General features: G+C 41.8%; 1 protein-coding gene across 1 annotated transcript in view; it reads left to right on the forward strand.

The window, feature by feature from the left end:
* The window catches only part of LOC119394454 (FAST kinase domain-containing protein 1, mitochondrial-like), a 48,471-nt gene extending 35,986 nt beyond the window's left edge, over positions 1 to 12,485 (forward strand). Inside the window, exons 7-9 of the mRNA XM_037661754.2 lie at positions 910 to 1,027; positions 7,197 to 7,311; positions 12,390 to 12,485. Of these exons, the coding sequence (XP_037517682.1) occupies positions 910 to 1,027; positions 7,197 to 7,311; positions 12,390 to 12,479 (323 nt within the window). The 3' untranslated portion in view covers positions 12,480 to 12,485. The remainder of the gene's footprint in view (positions 1 to 909; positions 1,028 to 7,196; positions 7,312 to 12,389) is intronic.
* The last annotated feature ends 1,056 nt before the right edge of the window (positions 12,486 to 13,541 follow it).

Here is a 13,541-nt window from a genome sequence, read left to right on the forward strand (position 1 = left end):
CGTGCACTGGTTTCACCAAGATCTCAGTATTGGCCGCTGTTTTCTGTCAAACTCACTTGGATGGCTTGCGCTGGTTGGTTCAAGTGCGTAAAAGCGTGAGAATGCCCATGTTACCCACTTTGATCCTAGTTTGTGCTTGCTACTTGCTCTCCTCTGTGGAGTGAGTGAATAAACTTTATTAAAAGTCCGGGCGAGGCGGGGGGAAGAGGGGATTAACCCCTGTCCCGTCCCACTTTCCGTCGATGATGGCGTCAGGTGACGGCTTTAAGCCCTTGGACCCGGGCGGCATCCTCGGCTTACCGGACGGCCCAAAGTTGCTCCTCTGTGGAAGTGAGAAATAAATGCTCAAGTAAGAATGCACTTGGTTTCATCCCACACTGAGGACAAAGTACTTGACAGTGTTTTTATCACTTTTATGAAGATCAGCTGTTTGTTCTGATCCCATAATGTGAGAGAAAAGATGCCACCAAATCATGAAAGTATTTTGGCATCTACCTACCAGTGGCTGCCAGTGTTTGTTTATCCATGCTTTGTCTCATCTTGGCCAAAGCTTCAATTGTGTTACCCCATTTCATTCACACATGGCCATTCCTATAATCTTGCCAGGCGGTAGGAGCAAAGTACAATGAGCACAGTGAATACCACCCGTGCGCAGTCATGGTTCGGCAAACTGTGTTAAAGCACTGATAATTCCAGCTGGTCAAGAATTAATCCCGATACAAACAAAAACAGACCCCTATAGCTGATGTCAGCTTATAAAGTACATTTGGTTACTTATTATGAACACTACAAAAAACATCTCCAATGTTTTTAATATCTAATACCCAGCATACTCCTTGTATACACATGATCATCAGTTCTTGACGCAAAATGATGGGTCATATCAAATCGATCACTGCTCTCTTCTAGAACTCTCCTGTGAGTTGGACGCTGCAAAGACGCCTGTTCCGTTCAGCAGCAGCACCAGGGAACACCACCGGCTGCCAGAAAGTCAAGCTCCAGCAGCCTTCCATAGAGCTCATAAAAGGTACGTGGGCCCTGCAGAATTTTACAGCAAAATCTGTTATGTGATCACAACAGCCAATATTGGTGGCATAGTTGTCCACCGCCAGTGTCCGTAACCGCTATTACGCGCAAGGAGAAAAAGAATATGTATGATCGAGCGAGGCTTTAACCCACCCTGCACCCTCTGCATGGCAGTCGAGTATTCTACCACAGAGCCACGCCAGTGCTCGAAACTCATTCGCAAAAAGACCCTATACAGGCGTTATGTCAGGCGAGGAATCGCATTGACAGATATAATATAGCATTGCATAACAGTCAATTAACAACCAGGCGTCACACAATGCAAATTGCTCTAATGAGGAGGTTGTTTAAAGCATCCCACCCATTACAAATGGCTCATGCGCGTGATTCTTCGTCTTCAGCCACAGCATCAGCAAAGTGCACATAATGCCTTATAGATGTGTAATGGGTAGCTCGCTTCTCCACAAAATGATGAATACTAATGGCTTAGTGGGTACATCCCCACTTTCCAAAATTATGAGGATTTATGACGTAGTGGGCACCTTGCAACTGTACAATTGTAGTAGTCGCCCCAAGAGAGTTTACAATGGGCTCTAGAAAGGCCTTTCCTCCAGCATTTGTTGTCACTGTGCTGCGTGTGCCGTGTAGGCCTGGCGTTTTTTCACTGATTTATTTACCATTATAACAGTTTCTGGGCGAAGCTGTTATGTTTTTTGTTATGCCGTTATGCGTTCACGGAAACTATCATCATCATGGATGGCATCTACCTTTCTAGTGTGTGAAAAGAAATAACTCGGCCAGCATTCCCTTTTCGTCCTCTTCTTCGGCTTCTGTTTTACTACACGAACATCCGTGACCGGCGCGCGCTCTCCCACTGCGCCTGTTTGTCCGGCTTAGGATGCAATAACTCGAATGGGTGAGAGAATGAGTACAGATACTAGAAAGAAAGAGAGAGATAAAATGAAAGAGAGAAAAATTCTTGGCAAAATAATTTCTTGATGAAGTGCGATTCAAACCTGCGTACCCACGGTCTGAAGGCGAGCATTGTAACCACTCGGCTATCCAGGCATGCTAGCAGAGCATAACGTAGCCTTGTATAGTATACCAAGGGGGTGGGAAAGGGAAGTGAGGGTGAGGAGGAGGGAAAGGAAGGGAGAGAGGAAAGCATAGCATAGAAAGAAAAATAGAGAAAGAAAGGGAAAAAGCTGAAAGCAAAAGAAAGACAGAAAGAGATAGAATCAAAGAAAGAGAGAGAGAGATATAGACAGAATGCGAAAGAGATAAAAAGAATGAGGAAGCGAGAAAGGGAAGAAAAAGAAAGAAAGAAATAGACAGAGGCAAAAAAAGTCGTAGAAAAACATAGGAGAGAAAAGAAAAGAAAGAAAGAGAAAAATAGAGAGAAAGAAAGAAGGCCACCCAGCTCTGCACTTCCATCAGGCTTGACACCACTAGTGCGAAGATGCTTTAATTTTTATTTCTCTTTGTGTTAATGGATGGTGTCTTCTCAACTGTAAAAAAGAAACAAAAGAAAACTGCGAGTGTCAGAGTGTGTGAGGTAATTTGCTAGAATAATCGTTTTAATGAACTAATTTTAGAGTGCTGCTCTTAAAAGATAAGGTTAAAAGATAGATGTGTGCACACTATATCTTTTTTATTATCTGACAAGGAAATCGCGCACCTTTCTGCTGACAAATTATGTTAACTACTAGTACTGTCGTCATGCTCTCACAGCTTCCTGCTTCGGTGTCCATATATCTTTCCTTGTTTTTGCTTTTTCCTTTTCTCGCTGTTATTGACGAGGGCTGATACATAGATACTGTAACGACAGTGTGGTTCGTCACGTTTGCGTGTGCGTGGTTAACGAAATGAACGGGAAAAGACGCACGAAGGAGCTCGAAACATTTATCGATACGAAAGACACTAGAGGGACAATCACGAATACAAGCAGACACAAAGTTAAACACACAACTAAACTCAAAGTCCTAATGGCGGAATGTGCGACCTATAACAAAAATGAGGTCTCACGAGTTCGTAGACTATGACGTCTTCCGGAGGTGTCGCTCTTCGCGCGCTGCAACGACCCCTGTCGTAATCAAGCCAAGGAACGCGGCTGGTACACGTCCCGCGTGCGGCCTCGGCACGAAGACGAGGTCTCCGCCAGGCCTCGAGCAGAACACGGCCTTAGGCCGTCCCAGGTAGTGGCGGTGATCGGGAACCGGTTGTGTCTGTCCCGCACGCCGACACAGCAGGAGCCACGCCCGGTATCTGGAGCACCAGGCAGGTACCTCGGCTCCAGGGCCTCGGCAGGAAAACGGGAACGGGCAGGAGGAGCTCCACGGACAGCGCCCTGGTCCGGCGTGTCCTTCGACCTCCTTGATCCTCTGCGCGTTCTACACGCGCTTCTCGTTCTCGTCTTCTTTTCTTGTTTTACCTCTCGTGCCACCGCCGTGCGTGCCACCTGCCCCTGGCTCATCTTCTTTTCTCCGTTGTCTTCGTAGTCGCAGCCGCGCAAAAGTTCTCAAAATTCACTTGAAAGTTCACAAGGACACAAGTGCCCTTTACAAATTTGATCCATTCACTACAGATACGTATGTATTTATTTACGTTCTTCACTGCACTAACTTCACTTACCAGTCAGCGCTACATGTGGTTGCATGTGTGCCTTTTTCGTCCATGCCTTTTGCACTGCTCCCCTACGAAACATTAATTCATCCCTCATCAACTTAAACTTGCGAGTACCTAAGAATGCACTTAACGCCATCACTATCATGGGTATTACATATTCGAACAATTTGTTCTGAGGCGTCACTTGCACTTGGATACCTACATTGCTGTCTTAAATCTTCATCCACTAACTTCAAGAAGCTGGCATATTTAACATATGTGTGACCGATGCTCGAGTATGCGTCACAGATATGGCATCTATCACAATCATGTCTTTTTCAGTGTAATAGAAGCACTACAAAACCACGCAGCACATGTTGTATCATCTCAATATTCTCCGTTCATCAGTATAGATCCTCTAAAACAGACTTCTCTCTTCGAGCACCTTAGTCATGTCACATAATTACTCGTTTTTGCCTGCTTAATTCTTTCCTTTATCAGTTCCGTGCAATGCACACACCACTAAACCCACCCCTCAGATCATCTTCCACACACGTCCCATTGCACACATAAGTGGTCGAACATCGGCAATGTATGACTCCTTGATCCCTTGTGGAACATGCTTCCTAACAACATACCTTCATGCTCAGGTAAAGGAACATCTCACAAGCAATTAACCCACAGTGTGCTCTAATGATACATGACCATCATAGCATGTTGTTAACTTGTCTTCATGCTGCCACATGCCACCTTTGTTTGTTCTATTTCTTTTGTTAAATTTATTACCAGTTGGTTTTTTGTTGTATTGTTCTAGAACTTGATATATATGCTCCCTCATGTGATGCATTTCGGCCTTTAACCCCTTAAGCACTTAAGACAGCCTGAGCTCATCATGGCTCTTCAGCAATGTTTCAAAGGGCTTTTGGTGAGCCCAGCTCGTCAAATGGTGTTTTCCTATTTAAAACGTAAATGGCAGTACGTGTTCCGCGATTGGCGCTTTTATTGAATGAGAGTCTGCACACTGAGCAGCAAAATGCATGCCTTGCATTTCCCGCACGTTACAAATGAACATGGCGCAGTGCTGTGCTTTGAACGCTACCGCAAGTATGGTAGCCTCATTCAGTTTGAGTTGAATATCGAGGAATAGTGCATTGTGTTCACGGAAAGTTAAATGAAACTTACCTTCTGGAGTTGCAGAAATTTCTTTTGGAATACACATCAAATGCCCCAATTACATGACGGCACGAAATACGACGAATAAAGCTTTTTTATCGCCCATAAAATGTTTTCTCAAGTATTTTTCTGTTTTGAGCATGTTAATGAAGCATTTTATGTAAAAAAATCGCAATTTTCGAACAATTTTTCGTGATTTAATCGGCAATTAAGGGTTTAAGGTGTTAGAAATCAAAAGAAAACATTTCATTAGCATAACTGCCAATTAGCTCTCTCGATTTGCCCGGAACACCCCGTAATTTTGAGCAATCCTTCTGATTGCATGGGCAGGGCCATAAATCTTCCAAAAAACAGTACTAACCCTACTGCGAAAAAGAAAATAATAAATGCTTGGCAGGTGTTACAGTGTTGTTGCACAAGAAGGCGAAAGCTGGGCAGCACATCGATAATTCATCACGTTAACACCTTGGCAAGACATTGGGGCCCGCTTCGAGGAAGTGCACAGGATGACAACATGCCACTTCTCTGTCTGTGTGACGCACCTGCACAGAACGCGCACACACGCCTTTCTGCACAGCGGGAGGAGGAGCTGACTGCACATGCTTTCACCTTAATAGCAAAGGACAGCAGTTTTTAAAAAATTCTTGCCTTGGTCTATCGCGTGTAGAACGCTTTTTAACCCTTTCAGACGTGACCTATAAAGAACAGTCTCTAAATGCGTCAAATTTACACGGCTTTTAAGGGCTCGTTTCTTAGTTAGACACAATATTAATGAGAACTAACAGACGATAATGCCAAAGAAAGTATAGGAGATGTTATTCGTTGTAATTAGGACAATGTGTGAAGAAAGTAAAGTGGACGAAAAGATAACTCACTGCCGGCAGGGACTGAACCTGTGACCTTCGAATAATGTGTCGGATGCTCCACCACTGAGCTACGGCGGTGATCCTCCCGTCCACTTTCTGGGGTATATATGTTGATTTAAACCTAGGAGTGTTAGTCAGCGCCAGTCGCAGCCATGGCGGCGAGTGTGGAACACTCTTTTTCTGCCTGTTGGTGTCACAAAGTACGTGATCTTTTTACGAGCTGGCAGCTGACCAATAATCCCTCGCATACTGCCTGAAGGCATCAAGTCTGCCAGAGCAAGGACCTCGCTATGAATGAAGGAAAGGAGGTGACTCTTAAGGGCTCGTTTTTTAGTTAGACACAATATTAATGAGAACTAACAGACAATAACGCCAAGGAAAGTATAGGGGGTGTTATCTGTAGTATTTAGAATATAAATGTGAAGAAAGTAAAGTGGACGAAAAGATAACTCACCGCTGGCAGGGACCGAACCTGCGATCTTTTCGTCCACTTTACTTTCTTGACACTTTATCCTAATTACAACGAATAACATCCCCTATACTTTCTTTTGCATTATTGTCTGTTAGTTCTCATTATTAAATTTACACGTTATTTCAAAACACTCGATATCCTATTGCAACAAAATTAGTATCATAACACGTCGTTTTGTGTTTTACAGTAATTAGTCCTAAATAAATTGCAGTAACGTAGGTATCTATTTATTCTGAAGTGATTCATAGTCTGTTTTTGCACAAATGGAATCATCCCTTGGGCTAGAAATATCGTACAATTTTGTTTTTGGTTATGTTTATATCGAGCACAGAAAAATGATACTTTTGGTGTGGTTAGCCAAAGTGACACATCGAACGACTCATCGAACACGGCAGTGTCTTCAGAAAAGTGATCATATGCAACAGAACACTGCAAAATGAAGTTAAATGAAGACACATTTATTACACAGAAAGTTCAATTCATCCAAAGCTCAACGTATCTTGCCCTTTAGTCAGTAGTCGACACAACTAGCAAAAACAAGTTGTGTACACAAATGTCTGCAAAGGGTCTCAAAGAGTTAAGTCACTTTCATTGTGGTACACTGTTGTCATGTGGAAAAGTGCACTAAGGTTGGACAGGGGCTACTAGTTGTCATGGCACACGGCACATTTTGTATTTTGATTTAACACGCATGCATCAACCATGCATTTACAAGTACCAACATGATTGCCAACTTCTAAAATCACAGCTGGCAGTCATTCATAGCTGCCTATGACATTTCTGTGGCGCTGAGAAAATAAATAAAATAAAAACGTACTGTAGTTTTCCTTACCTTTATCTCCTTACCCCCCTTCTTGCTCTACAAATCCGGCAGGTTTTGAGGCACCCGGCTTGGCAGGTATGCATTAAAGTAGTGTTGTGGAAAACATAATATAAAGTAGCTTCGCTACCATGAGTGTCTGTCGTAATATGTGGCCTCGTGTCATTTTAGCGATGAACTGTCTCGAATCTAGCTCACAGTCATCGGTGTAGTAATTGACAGTATACAAATGCAGGATCGCTGTGCTCGTCCTGGGAGAGAAGAGCTTCTGTGAGAACTATCCTCAGATTACGGGCTACCAGCAACTTAAGATAAGGCACCTTGAGATTCTTGGTTACCAGCTGGTTCTGGTAAGTGTGATGCTGTTTTTTCATTGAAAAGGAATCTTCTGTTTTTTAACCTTCAGGTTAAAGATTAGAAGATGCTCTTGCTAATTTAGCTATGGCAGCAGTCATAGATACTCTTATAGACGCTCTTACCAGTTGAGCTATGGCGGCAGTCGTCCCCTCCTCCACATTATCGGGTACTTATGTGCATGAAACCTGGGAGTGTTAGTCAGCGCTGCTCGCAGCTGTGACGGTGCTCGTTAAAGGTTTACGTGCTACTTGCTGCCATCTGGCAAAAAGAAAGAGTGTTCCACACTAACTGTCATGGCTGCGAGCGGCAAGTGTGGAACACTGTTTCGCAATAAACGAGACCGAACATGCTATCCCAAGCAACTAAACTCATTTCAAGGCACAACTGGGGTGCCATTAAGAGCTATCGCATCCTGAAACGTGAAATACGTGGTACCTTTTACAGCATACCAAGCTTTGTTACCTGATAGCATCTGGTGGAGCCCTGTGCACACTTTGATTTCCCATAAGCCCTTGCCCGAGCAGAGGGCCGCCAGCCTGTCTATACACTGGCTAACCTCCTTGCTTTTGCCACTGTTCCTCAGTTCCATGTCACAGATAGGCTTTTCGACGGAGGCGAAATGCTAGAGGCTTGTGTGCTTAGATTTAGGTGCACGTTAAAGAACACAAGATCATCAAAATGAGTCCTCTCCTATGGCACCCCTCATAATCATATCCTGTTTTTCGGACATAAAACCCCGAGAGTTATATTATATTATATTTTACAGCGGAGCTGTTAAGCTTTTCGTCATGCCATGCAGAGCTGACAGAAGATCATCGTGAACCGACACGTACTGTCTTCGTCCTCTTCTTCATCTTCTGCTTCGCTCCCAGAACACGGGCACCAATTTGTGCAGCGTGAGATGCAATACGCTGATGTGCGAGAGAACAAGTGCAGAGAGAGAGAAAGAAAGAGATAGACAGAAAGATAAAGAGAGAAAGACAGAGAAAGAAATAGACAGAGAGAGAGATATACTATAGCAAGAAACGGACACAAAAAAGGGATAGAAAATAGAGAAAGCAAGAGAATCAAAGAAACGGAAAGGAAGAAATAGAGAGAGAGAAAGAGATAGAAAGAGGATGCAAGAAATAGAAAGAATGAAAGGGAAGAAAAAGAAAGAAATAAAGAGAGAAAAAAAAGAAATAGAAATATAAACAGACAGAAAAGAGATAGAAAGAACAGAAAAAAGAGAAATAAAGAGAAAAATGCCTAGCATAGTCATGTATACTATAATATAGCAAGGGTGGAGGGAAAGGAGGAGGGGAGAGTGTAAAGCATACCATTTTCATGTATGTTGGTGGAACAGAATGTCGATTTGGTGTTGTCATGTTTTCGGAAACGTGGTTTGCTTCAGAAGATGGTGTGTATAATTTTCCCGGTTACAAATCCTTTTACATGAACCATCGTGGTAGACGTGGGGGATGTGTTTCAATGCTGGTTTCAAATTCATTTAACTCTGAGCTTCTTTCTGAATTCTGTTGTACTAATCAGCACTGTGACGCTGTCGTAGTTAAATGTAGCAATATAATTTTTGTGTTTGCTACTGGCCTCCATCGGGAAATTATTTGCTGTTTTTATCGTATTTAGATTCATTCTCTCTTAGAATATGTTAACAATAACGGTTACCAAATAGTCCTTGGAGGTTACCTAAACATAAATATGATTACCCAAAATAAGATGAAATTAGAGCTAGAATCTCTCCTAAATATTCATCTCTGTCAAAATGTTATAACATTGCCTACGCGAGTTACGGCAACATGTGAAACTGCATTAGACTTGTTCATAACTTATTTTGACGTGTCTTCTGTAAAATCTGGTGTTTTAGTATACGCAATTAGTGACCACTTACCTGTGTTTATATTCATTGCTACCGCAGTTGAAAAACAAAAACAAGTACATCAAGCGTTCTCTTATCGGCTCGTATATACTAACACCTTGTCTGCATTCCGAGAGCGTCTTGCCAGTGCCGCGTGTGATGATGTGTATAGAGAAAAAAACGCAGATGCGGCTTATGACAAGTTTATGCAATTGTTTATGAAAATATACAATGCATGTTTCCCGGTGAAAACTTTAAAGCAGACATATAAATGTTGCAAACCGTGGGTAGATAAGCAGCTGCTTAAGCTTATAAATAAGAGAGGCAGGTTTTACAGTTCATTTATGAAAACTAAATCACCGGAAGCATTAAAAGCATTTAAAGAATACAGGAACTATGTCACAAAACAATTAAGGTTTGCTAAGAAGCACTATCACTTTAATATCTTCAACTCATCTGCAGGACGCCCTGATAAAATTTGGAGGACATTTGCTTCGATAACTGGGACTGCGCTTGAAAAAACTACCACAGTCCTAAAAGGCAGCAATGAACTAAATGGGGTTGATCTTGTTAATGCTTTTAATGATTTTTTTTTCCCTTGGTCAGGCATGTGATGGTATCGACCTTTCATGCATGAACTCACCTAATAAGCAGTCATTATTCCTAAGGGGTGTTACAACGCAAGAAGTTATTTCTTCATTCTTGTCATTAAGTAACAGCAGAGCCACTGATGCATTTGGTATTCAAGCAGCGCCGGTAAAATTCATGATAGACATAATTGCATCTTGCCTAGAGTGCATTTCTCTTCTGTGTTTGTCAACAGGCGTTTTTCCTCGTAGCATGCAGACGGCAAAGGTGACAATAATATCCAAAAAAGGCGACAAAAATGATCTTTCAAGTTACAGCCCTGCATCAGTGTTGCCTGTTTTTTCAAAAGGTTTAGAGAAGGTGATTTTAGCGCGGTTTTGTTCGCTTACTGACCACTTTGTATCATAAGTCCTGCAGAGTTCGGTTTTCGTAAAAACAGGTTAACTGAATTAGCCGTAATGACCCAAAAGGAGTTGATATTACAAAAATTTGAGGAAAAGAAAACGGTGCTTGGAATTTTTCTCAATTTTTCCAAGGCCTTTGATCTTATCGGTCATGATGTTTTGCTTAAAAAACTTGATCGCTACGGTATTCGCGGCGTAGCTCATTCTCTTATTACATCCTACCTTCAACACAGATCCCAGTTCTTAGTTATAGCTGGGGACCATTCGGAGTTGAAATCTGTAAGAACAGGCGTCCCACAGGGGAACATATTGGGTCTGTATCTCTTATTGTACATCAGTAACATAATCAATGTTGATCCATCTGCTAAGTGCGTAATTTACGCAGACGATACAAGCCTGTTCTTTGATTTTGACTTAGGTTCTGAAATGTCAAATCGAGCCAATAAGACACTTGCAAGTATACACAAGTGGGCGACAAGTAATTATCTTAATATTAATGTAGAAAAAACAAAGACAGTGATGTTTCATCCACGTAACAAACAATTTCAACTAACCCCCATTAAATTAAGCAGTACTGAAATAGAAATACTACCGTCTTTCAAATTGCTTGGCGTATATTTCTCTGAAACTATGTCGTGGGATTGCCAAGTGAATCACTTAGTTGGTAAATTATCTAGAGTAATAGGTACTATGTGTCGCCATTGTAACTATCTTCCTACATCCATTAATATGATTTTATATAATTCAATGTTTCTTTCGCCAGTTCAACACGGAATTGTAGTGTGGGGGACGACTTCAGCTGAAAACATTCACAGGCTGATGGTATTACAAAAATTCACACCATCTCCGCTAAAGGGGACCATGAGGCGATGCGAAGCAGCATTTCGGCATGTCGAGCCCGTGTTTCAGAGGGGAATTGGAGAGGGGGAGTGGAGAGGGAGAAAGTGGGAGAGGAGGTGTGTGGAGAGGGTTCGCGCATGCGCAGTAAGTGTGGTCACGCCGCACACCACCACCACCTGTTTGAACTCCGTCATAAGATGCTTCGCATCTAAAAAGAGCAATCCGCCTTGTCTCCAGGGTGCCATATCTTTGGCATGGTGCTCCTTTGTTTACAAAGCTTAGGACCATAAGCTTGTACACATATAGGCTTTGTCGCATGTATAGAATGGGAAAAATTAAGAATGATAATGCCTTAACACAACTGGCATTCTTACAGCAACATAATTCTTTTTTATAAATTTCGTCATTCGGAACCTTGGATTGTTAACAAAAACAGAACTAAATACGGTGACCAAATGCTACAGTTTTGTTTACCTACTGTTCTAAATTAATTATGCAGAGGAAACGGTCCCAATGTATCTACTCTGTCACTAAAAAGGCTATGCGACATATTTATGCGATTGCTTGTGCTGCCGTGGGTTCATTTGTTTTTCTTTTTCTCTGTCTTCATCACTTCGCCTATTTTCTTCCCCTTTTCTTCAGTTGTTTCCACAATAACCTTGTTTATTTATTCTGACCGTGGATGTTTACTGTTTTTACTGTTTTAGTTAGTTCATGCATTACGTATACCGCGTGTTTCTGTTTGACCGCTGTGAAGCTGCCCAGTGCATGCGGTGGAAGGTTCCCCTCAAGCTGCTCAATGCAGCTTTTTTGCCTGCTCATCCTCGCAACCTTGTCGTCAATAAACTCAATTCAATTCAATACTGTAGTAGTATAGTAACATACTGAAGTAGTATAGTAGTATAGTAAGGGGGTGGGAAAGGGAAGTGAATGTGAGGAAGAGGAAAAAAAGGAAGGCAAAGCAATCAGCTGCACTGATTCCAGTCTTTCCCACACTAGTGCGTAGCTGGCCGAATTTTTTATATTATATTATATTATATTATATTATATTATATTATATTATATTATATTATATTATATTATATTATATTATATTATATTATATTATATTATATTATATTATATTATATTATATTATGATGTCACACATAGTCTGTCCGCAAGATGGCCAGGAGCTATCACTTGCTTGTCATGTGATGTGGACTCATTTCCCATTACCTTTACATTGCATTTTAAACATCACCGTGCTATTTCCTACTTACCAGGTAGCATAAGTATATACATTTTTTGAAGGGGAGGGGGGGGGGAGTTTTGGGAGACCATGTGGTGTACTTGGATGCTGCTGCTGCTTTCTTACACGATGAACACTATTTGCTGTTGGCAGGTGCCATTCTACGAGTGGAACTCAATGAAGTTGGCCGAGTCAAGTGCCAAGCAAGACTACCTCCATGGCAAGATATTTGGCATCAGCTAACAAATAGCCAGCACTGTGTGAATAGAAATTTATTGTACGTATAATTTATTTTTGTAAACAGTATATAGTCAACTGTATAAACATAGAAAGACCTATGTGTACCTTTCTATGTAGTCCTTATTTTATGCTAAAGGAAAGAAAATGACCTTTAAGGGCTCGTTTTTTCTTTGTTAGACACAGTATTAATGAGAACTAACAGACAATAATGCCGAGGAAAGTATGGGGTCATGCTACGTGATGCCAACAGGCAGAAAAAAAGTGTTCCACACTTGCTGTCACGGCTGCGATTGGTGTTGACTAACACTCCTAGGTTTAAATGCACATATATACCCCATAAAGTGGACGAGGGGATGACCGCCGCCGTAGCTCAGTGGTAGAGCATCGGACGCGTTATTGGAAGGTCGCAGGTTCAGTCTCTGCCGGTGGCAAGTTATCGTTTTCGTCCCCTTTACTTTCTTCACATTTATATCCTAATTAATACAAAGAACATCCCCTGTACTTTCCTTGGCATTACTGTCTGTTAGTTTTGATTAATATTATTTTATGTGCATTTCACAGGACCTTATATGCAGACAAATATATTAAACTTTGTCGCATTTGCAAATGCTCGATGCACAAAAACAAACCTGTGTGCCTCCGTCATACCCATGACATGATGAACTTGCTCCGTCCTTCTTCTTGTGTACTTAAACAAAAAGAAATTAAATTTTTGGGTCAATACTTTTTATAGTTTTACTGGTACAAGTAGTCCTTCATTGGAACTTTAATTTTACAGCAGAGCTATGATATGCTGGGCTAGTTTCCAGTAGACTGCTGCATGCGTAGAGCAAGAACACCAGCACCACCTAGGGGGCAGTGGTGTATTTTAAAGCATTAAAGTGGAACCTCTTGCACCCTCTATGCGGTGGCGGAAGAAATTAATGCATTATAGAAAAAAATGCCCAGCTAATAGAGAAATAAATGAATCAGACAAAATAAATTTTCTTAGCAGGGTGGGATTTGAACCCAGACCCCCAAGCTCCCAAAGCGAGTGTCTTAACCACCGAGAGATGATTGTGATTT

Source organism: Rhipicephalus sanguineus, chromosome 5 (assembly GCF_013339695.2).
Source record: "Rhipicephalus sanguineus isolate Rsan-2018 chromosome 5, BIME_Rsan_1.4, whole genome shotgun sequence".
NCBI classification, from domain to species: domain Eukaryota; kingdom Metazoa; phylum Arthropoda; class Arachnida; order Ixodida; family Ixodidae; genus Rhipicephalus; species Rhipicephalus sanguineus.